Source organism: Chanos chanos, chromosome 1, assembly GCF_902362185.1.
Source record: "Chanos chanos chromosome 1, fChaCha1.1, whole genome shotgun sequence".
NCBI classification, from domain to species: Eukaryota; Metazoa; Chordata; class Actinopteri; order Gonorynchiformes; family Chanidae; genus Chanos; species Chanos chanos.
In genome coordinates, this window is record NC_044495.1 from 55628494 (window position 1) to 55637083 (window position 8590).

The following is an 8590-nucleotide window of genomic DNA, read 5'->3' on the forward strand; positions in this document are numbered from 1 at the left end:
ATGAGGCTCTGTGTTTTTACACTTCTCAATGCCTTGATCTACACTGGAGCTCAAGGTAAGTCAACAATTTTGATTCAGATTAACCATGCTCTTTAAATGCAGGCATCCATTGAGTTGTAAACTGTTCCATGCACGGTTCATTGCAAAAACCGTTACAAGCTCAATAAAAGGCTGAATAATAATGACTCAACAGAGATTGAGAGGGCTCTGTATTTCACCTCTTATATGTGGCCATAACTAAAATAGAAGCAATCCTTCCGTACTATTTCCCTGTAAAATAAATATTAAACAAACAAATAAACAAACACAGGCTACCCCAAATTAAAAAAGGTCTTTAGGCAAAGACGTTTTTATATAAATTCAACTTTGTTCAGTAAGTCTAAAATCATTTATAGAAATATCCTGAAGATGTACTGCATTGCTATGTGGTTAAAAATAGATCTATCGATAATAATGGTAGTGAAATCCAGAATTATTATACCATAATATTTCAAGCTTGAAACGTACATTTTGTAATGGTTGTTCTGATCTGAGTATTCTTCTTCTCTTTCAGCCAAATACAAGGACATGCACATTGCTGGGTGTTTTGATACAAAGCAAGGAGAGGATATGTATGGACTTGAAGGGGATGAAATGGGGCATGCAGATTTCAGTAAACGAGAATTTGTGATGACGCTGCCTGACTTTGCAGATCCATTCAGCTATGCAGAAGAAACGTTTGACACAGTTAAAAATATCCAACAAGTCTGTAAAGATAACATACACGCTTACATGAGGATTTATAAGTTCCCCACTGAAGCAACAGGTAAGCCATAAGCACATAAGCGCATAATCTTTCACAAAAAAAAGCAAGAAGTTAACATATCTTAAGACTAAAGGTCCTACAAATCTAAGCTGACCTTATCTTTACAAAACAAGAGCACACTTTTCATGTTGTGAAGTAAGCACCTAATGCGCCTTTGGTTTTTCTCCAGCTCCTCCTGAGAACTCGATTTATCCAAAGGATGATGTGATACCTGGTGTGAAGAACATACTCATCTGTTATGTGACTGGATTCTACCCTCCTGCACTCAGAGTAAAGTGGACAAGGAACAATGAGGATGTGACAGAGGGAACGACTCTTAGTCAGTTTCGACCCAACGAAGATAAAACCTTTACCATATTTTCCACACTGAGCTTCACTCCAGAGCAGGGGGACATCTACACCTGCACAGTGGAGCATCAGGCCCTGCCGCAACCCCAAACCAAAATGTGGGGTGAGTCTTTGTTGGCGTTTGAAATGGCATTTCTCCAAAGTGAGCAGTGTAGTTAAATAGAATAGATTAAGAATCAGTGAAACTTACGCTATTTATGAACTGCTTACTCCCAGAATCCTTTGCCGTTGATATATTATGTGTTGATAATAGGTGTCTACAGGTATGACCACAAAATTGAAATGTAAATAATTCTGATATTGATTAGAGTTATTTAAGTCCTGCATCTGAAAAAGAAAAAGAAGAAGAAAAAGAAACGAGTCTATGAGTGCAATATACTGTGCACAGACTTAAATGCAACAGAGACGTTTTGCTTGTCACAAAGTTTATGTGAGGCAAATTCTAGCAGAAGTCCTTTTAAAATTACTTAAATTATTACTTTTTTTTTTTTTTTTCAAATAATAATAATAATAAAAAAAACTTGACTTATTGTACTGGAAAATGTTATTAGAGGTGTTGTCACGTTTTCATTCTATATACCAAAATACATATCACGGGTACATCAAGGAGAAATGTAAGAATACTCACAATGTGATGAACAAAATAAAACCAGAAAGAGGGAAAGGTGGCATGTTAAAAACGTAACACGATTAATCATACTCTCCCGTACACTTTATTAGAAACATTTACCTTGGACCTACACTCACTGGTCACTTCATGAGGTGTACCTACCTTACTGGTTTACTGTATGGGTGTACAACTGCAGACTGTAGTCCACCTGTTGCCATGCACAGTTTGTCAGTTTCCAAAATGGAACATCCTCAGCAGTACATATGAAAAGTATTTAGCATTTAATGTTTGATTTCTAACACATTTGATAACGAACAATAACATAATCCCGGTTGTTGTTTGTACTTGTTCTTTTGTAGATTTCAGGAGCATGTAGGCCCTATTAACCTTGTTTGTGTGTTATGTGTGGACATAAGTTCTTATTGTTGTCATTTTCATTTATTTTGCGGCTTTTATACAGAAACGTGGAGATTTACTCATCAACTGCAAGAAATTGCTACACTAACAGTCAGCATCAGCTCCAAAAAAAGTAGATGATGATTTATAGGTTTGTTTTGGCTTAAAGAAAAAAGAGGTGATAAGACTTTGGCTTGAAGATAATTCATGTCGTCATGATATTTCAATTCATCCTTTTTCAGACATTAATGAGCAGAGTGAATTTCTGCTCAAATCCTTGAAAGTAAGCTGAGGGCAAGACTGCTTGTCCTCAGAAACAGAGTTTACAGTATTTTCAGTTATGATGTAAACACTGTAGTGGTTTATCAACAAATCAAATATCTGGATGTGAGAAAACCTATAAGCCAACATTATTATAGTTCTGCTTTTATATATGCATTACCAAGGGCTGTCCTCTAGGGATGGAGTGTTAGGGAAAAAAAGAATTCTGAGATTTCGAGAATAAGGTCATAATGTTAAGAGAATAGAGTCGTAATATTACAAGAATAAAGTCATAATTTTACAAGGAAAAAAAGTCATTATATTACAGGAATAAAGTTGTAATTTTAGGCTACATTTATTTTAGAGAGGAAGTGTCAGATGAGCAGCCTCCTGCCTGTGTTAAAATGAGGAACATGGAGCATATTGTGAAGTTATACTTTAGTACTGGTTTCACAAAGGAAACACTTAATGTTTTGGCACGTCAGAACCACATTATGATTTAAGACTGTTGGTTGCTGGTAATTTCCTAAAAATTATGGGGGGGGTTTTTCTCAAAATTTTATGATTTTATTCTTGTGATACTATGACTTTTCTCATAAAATTATGACTCTATTCTAATAATATTGCGACTTTTTTCATGAAATATTCTGACTTTATTCTCATTAAATTACAACTTTCTCATAATATTATGATTTTTTTCTCAATTACAACTTTATTCTTGTAATATTATGACCTTTCTCTTGAAATCTCAGAATTTCTTTTCTCAGTTACAACTGTACTCTTGTATTATTATGACTTCATTCTCCAAATGTCAGAATTTTCTCCTTGATGTGGTCCTAATACTCCATCGTAATTCGAGAGCTGCACCTTGTCTTCAAAAAGTCATTAGACTATGTTGAGCAGGAAATCATCCAAAGCATGGAATCATTTTAAGCGTGTAAAGGATGACCCCAAGAAGGTGACTGTCATGGCCTGTGAGGCCTGGGATGCGGTGTACAGAGCCCAGAAGCAGAATCTGGGGTGAGGGTTCAATAAAAGTCATTTTAATAACCAAGCAAACAGTACCATAAACGGCAGGCAGAATCCACAGTCAAAAAGGAGACCAGTACACAGGAGACCAGGCAAAAAGGCAAAAGTACATTAAGGCGATCGGGCAAAAATCATAGTAAAAATCCTAGCAAAGTTAAAAAATCAGAGAACAGTCAAATCCAAGGCAGAGGTGAAGAGAGAGGCAGAAACAATATGCACAGTTGGCAGGCACAGGTCAGAAAAAACAGAAGGCAAACAGTCCAGAGAATCACAAAAACAAAAGGCCAAGGCAAGAGCAAAAATCCCAAAACAGGCAGTTGTCAAAAACCTGAACAAGAACCAGAGCAATCATGAAAAAAGGCTAGAAAATCTTCCAAAGGCTGACAAGATATTCTGGCAAGAGTTCTAACATGGCTTTTAAACAGTATGTGTCGAGGAGAACAGAAACATGTGAGTGTAGAGAATGCTGGTGAGAGGTGAAGTCAGCTGTCAATCATGCAGTCTGGGAGCAACAAGAATTGCCTGAACCTAGAGTGAACACACACACACACACACACAAATGGGAGAGGGGAAAACACAGCTAGGGAGCAGAAGGACCGGAGTAGTAGGATCGTGACAGTGACATGCAAACTCTGCAGGTAAAAATCCACCTGTTATTCCTCAATCTCAAATATGACTTATCTGAAACATATAAGCAGCCTACCGTTATTATTCTGTTATGCTAAATAATTAATGGCCTAATTGTGTGGTCGACCTAGGAGAACCCGTCCGATGCCGCTGCCACTCAGACCCTTATACTTAACCATGGTGTATACAGTTTTTAAGAAAACAAACAGGATATTGTCCATTTTTAAACTTTTGTTTACATTAGGTCGTTATGACAGAGAGAGGTAGTTACGCTTCGTGCGTGCTTGTAAAATGTATATTTTAAAGGCTCATGATCACTGTTTCGTATTTCTCTGTACTGTAACACAGTGTTAACAATGTTACTTGTAACATTCTTTCTCAGCCCTGGAACTCAAGACATTTTTTGATGCCCCAAAAAATAGATTTAAATAATTAAAATAATATCATAAACGTGCAACGACTAGTTGACTAATGGCTTGAACCAACGATTACTTGTCAACTAGGAAAACCTTTAGACGGGGGCAGCCCTAGAAATCACCACTATAACCAAAGAGTGAGCTCTTCAATTGGTAATGACACCGTACAAATTCAGAATTTTTGGATGGGCATCTCAGGAGAGAGAGTGGGCCTATCACACCTTAGCATATTCCCACCACTGTCTCTTTTTACCACTAATGTCCAAGTGAATAATCACATTGCAGGTGTGTATTTTTTTTTTTCCTCTGTTCAAAAAGTTTCAGATCAACTTTCATGAAAAAGCTAACCTTCAACTTGAAATTTATCCTCATGCGTGCTTGTCAATCATTAAACGTAATAGCAACAGCAAAAGAGGAGAACAGTGCAATCGCCAAATGTGAGAACAACAAAGATGGCTCACTGCCCTTTCGATGCACTGTCAAACACTAGTGGTTTGATTCATGTGGAAGATGACAAGGTGTGGTCATCCCAAAGTAGCTTTTGTGCAGACCAAGATCAGGCTTTCTATATATTTTCCGTGCATTTTGCCTTGAGCATGTATTGTTATATTGATCTTTTTATTTGTTAGGGTTGGAATCACAACCTTGGGGGGTGCTCTGAGAAAATGTCATTGTTCATACACCTGTGTGTGTGTGTGTGTGTGTGTGTGTGTGTGTGTGTGTGTGTGTGTGTGTGTGTGTTTAACAGATGCTGATGATGAGATTACCGTGCGCAGTATTGGTCCATCTGTGTTCTGTGGAGTGGGTCTGACTGTTGGGCTGCTGGGAGTGGCAGTTGGAACATTCTTCTTCGTCAAAATCAACAACTGCAACTGACACTGCAAGTAAAAATATTGTGTAATGGATTTTTTTTTTTTTATCCTGAATTACCTTTACCGGGACACTAGACTATTAGCAATATTGTAAGAATGCATATAATAAGTGTCAGCCTGTTTCACAAAGCTATGACAGTCCTACCGTGAGGGTGGAGGATTATTTCACATATGGACATATGGCCCTGACTAACATACTAAAGTCCTAACATGTCATCAAAGGTTAGTTCATTGTGATCAGACAATTCAAGAAAATTTAAAATGATCAGCCAACAACAGCACAGTGACAAATGAGACACTGAGAAGGTAATTGTATGTTTAACAGTAAATTTAACATTGCAGCCAAACAAAACATTCATAGGCCTCAGTTTTGTACTTAAGCAATGGTCAAAAATAAAATATTGTAACTATTTCACCTTTGTAATGGAAAGAGACCAATTACAAGAGACAATTATAAGAGAGAATTCAAAGGTTATTCATTTTGTTAGAGGAGGATCAAGCACAAAGCGCTGTTCTGTACACAGCATCCATTTTCTTTCTGCTCCACTCTGTTTCTGATATATCGTCTTCCTCAGTGAGGGATCATAAGTAGATTAATGAAGTCTGCTATCCTTGTGCAACATGCCAATGAAAAGATTGTTCTATGCAAATAGATCAATTTGCTTCTTCTGGAATATAATGTCCATTGTTTCTTCTTCAGTACCAACAAATCAGAGATATTGCTGTTACATATGAGCAAAACAGACAGTTCTTGAATGAAAGACAGCGATTTTTTCTTCTTCCAAGAAAAAGAGAAGCCAAGGATTGCTAAAACAGCATGGAGTTTCTGGACTCACAGTCTAAAGTATTATTTACTCCAGCGCTAGCAATTTACAACTGCAGGCTAATTAGTTTTGGTGTGTGGAAAGGTTAGGTGTTAGACCAGAGGGCTGTACTATGATGCAAGGTAACTGACTTATCCAGGTAACTTCTGGTTAAGTCAACTCAGAGTAAGTAGTAAACCTCCTAACAGAAGAGCCCTACGGCTTTGTTTTGCTTGGAGAATGAAGCCACAGGGCTCCTCTATAAGGAGGTTTACTACTTACTCTGAGTTAACTTAACCAGAAGTTACAGTTACCTCACTTTGTAGTGCAGCCCTCTGGCCAGTAAGCCAAGGTTTCATGGGCCAAGGTTTTTGTCAGGAATGCTTTGTCTGATGTCCCGGTCCATAAAGAAACTCAGATAATAATAGAAAGATAAATAAACATCTGCAGGGGGGAAAAAATGATTTTGTACAGTGTTCAGTTAAAGTATTTAGACCATCTTTGTAATTAAGAGAAGTTTCAGCGTATAAATGTGACATTATATGAATATGTTGGTGATGCTTGAGCTTTGACTGAGTCCAGTGCCAGTAACTATGGAAATTTGATATAGTTTAAAGTTGCCTCACCTTTCCAGTTGTCGTGAAGGGATACAGCTGTCAAACAAATATTTGATGCTTGTTACTCTTTCATTACAGATTTGTGTTTCCAGACTTCCTTGCCTCCCGTCAAGTCTCAATAGCAGGCGAATGCCCCAAACTGGTCTTTGAATGACCTTTGAAGGCCTTTCGCTTTTGGGGAAATAAATATTGTTCTTGAAATTTCAAGCTGTGTATGGGTTGACAAGAAATCAGCTTTTTTTTTTCAATGATTCATTCAGCAGATCAGATGAATAAATATTTAGTCTAAATCAACAACTGTCTTCTTGTTTCTAAATGCCATTTTATAAAATCATTCCACTTCGTAATTTCACTGGCTGCTACAACCAAAGAATTAAAATAGTAATATTTTTCATGAGTCAGGTTTCAAGTTATTGCATCTGTGTTTTATGGAGCAATCATTTAAGCTAAGCATTTGCCACTGAATGGCATGTGTCTGTCTGTTTGTTGGATCAAATGCATTCATACCTCCTCCTCCATCTGCTCCCTGAGTAAAAACTAACAAACTGCAAAACAATATACAATTTTAAGTATTTGGTCATTGGGGGGTTAAAAAGAATCTCTCAAAGTTGCAGTATCAATATTAGAATACCTCTCATAACGCAGGTAGGTTGAGATAGACCTAATAACCAAGTGTCTTGGATACTATTTTAAAATGAACAGTGCTGACTACCTGTTGTGTAGATTCTGATACTTGATCAAGTTAAACATGAGTGGGCTCATCAGGGCCGGCCCAAGCCTTTATGGGGCCCTGAGCAGAATTTGACTGGGGGGCCCCCACCACCTCTCGCTGCCAACACTATTGACTATTGTCAATGCTTGATCATTCGCAAAAACAGTAGACTACAATTAAAATCAAACAACTCAGATAAACAGAAGGATATGTCCTTTTTGTGTCATTACTTTTTTGCTGCTTTTTCCATCAACGCCGAGGAGAGGACTGTAACCTAACGTTAGTTTGTCTGACTGTGCTTGCATCAAAATACAGTTAACATCCATTACAGTGTGCCCGCGCACCAGCTCTGAGGCAGCACTAATTGATTAAACCAGTAGTATTAGCTAGGCAGCCCATTAACATAACATTGCATTCTTGGATGATTACCATTGATATAATATATCACAAAAAAAAAAAAACAGAGTGGGGTATACATAGAGGGGGAAATCAGAGGGTAACAGAGTGAAAGCTGTTGAGAGGGACGATGAGTTAGCAGTCCGGCGATTAGTAAACTGGCAACGCTGAACGCTGAGTGGCTGGGACCGGCGAGGGAGAAGACGAGGTCATTACAGGGACACACACGCAGAGGACAGACAGATGGCCATACTAGACCTACTTACACATCGGGTATGACCGTCACAAACAGTATGTTAGTATGTTAGGCATGTTAGTCGAGCACTTCCATCAGGTTGGTTGGCCGCGCTGCTGTTGTTGCCTCTGGTGGTTCTTGTGTCTGCTTACCTGAATGGCAGGCAAAGACAGCCTCGGTGCGCAAATGATAAGCAAGACTCATCTTCAGCGTGCTTGACACCTTGACTTCAGAGACCAGCCCTGACACCTTGACTTCGGAGGCCAGTCCTGACACCTTTTGGTGGAGTCAGGGCCATGACGCTCAATCCTGGAGCGGGCTGGACGGTGGTTGGGTCCGAGGGGCTCACTCTCTGCAGTGTTAGGAAGTGGGGCTATATGATGGTCATGAGCAGAGGTGGACAAAGTAAACAACTCCATTATTTGAGTCAAAGTATAGATACTCCTGATCAAATATTACTCCA

General features: G+C 38.5%; 1 protein-coding gene across 1 annotated transcript; it reads left to right on the forward strand.

The window, feature by feature from the left end:
* On the forward strand, positions 1-5368 carry LOC115805342 (H-2 class II histocompatibility antigen, A-Q alpha chain-like). The gene is made up of 4 exons (XM_030765899.1): positions 1-55; positions 554-805; positions 975-1256; positions 5241-5368. Exons 1-4 carry the CDS (start codon positions 1-3, stop codon positions 5366-5368), a joined length of 717 nt encoding a protein of 238 aa, XP_030621759.1.
* Positions 5369-8590: the final 3222 nt, after the last annotated feature.

Excerpts from the sequence above, each read along its gene's own strand:
- LOC115805342 (XM_030765899.1), top strand. The coding sequence starts at position 1 with ATGAGGCTCTGTGTTTTTACACTTCTCAATGCCTTGATCTACACTGGA. Across the intron at positions 806-974 it reads GTTCCCCACTGAAGCAACAG|CTCCTCCTGAGAACTCGATT; the intron begins GTAAGCCATAAG and ends GTTTTTCTCCAG. Across the intron at positions 1,257-5,240 it reads ACCCCAAACCAAAATGTGGG|ATGCTGATGATGAGATTACC; the intron begins GTGAGTCTTTGT and ends TGTGTTTAACAG.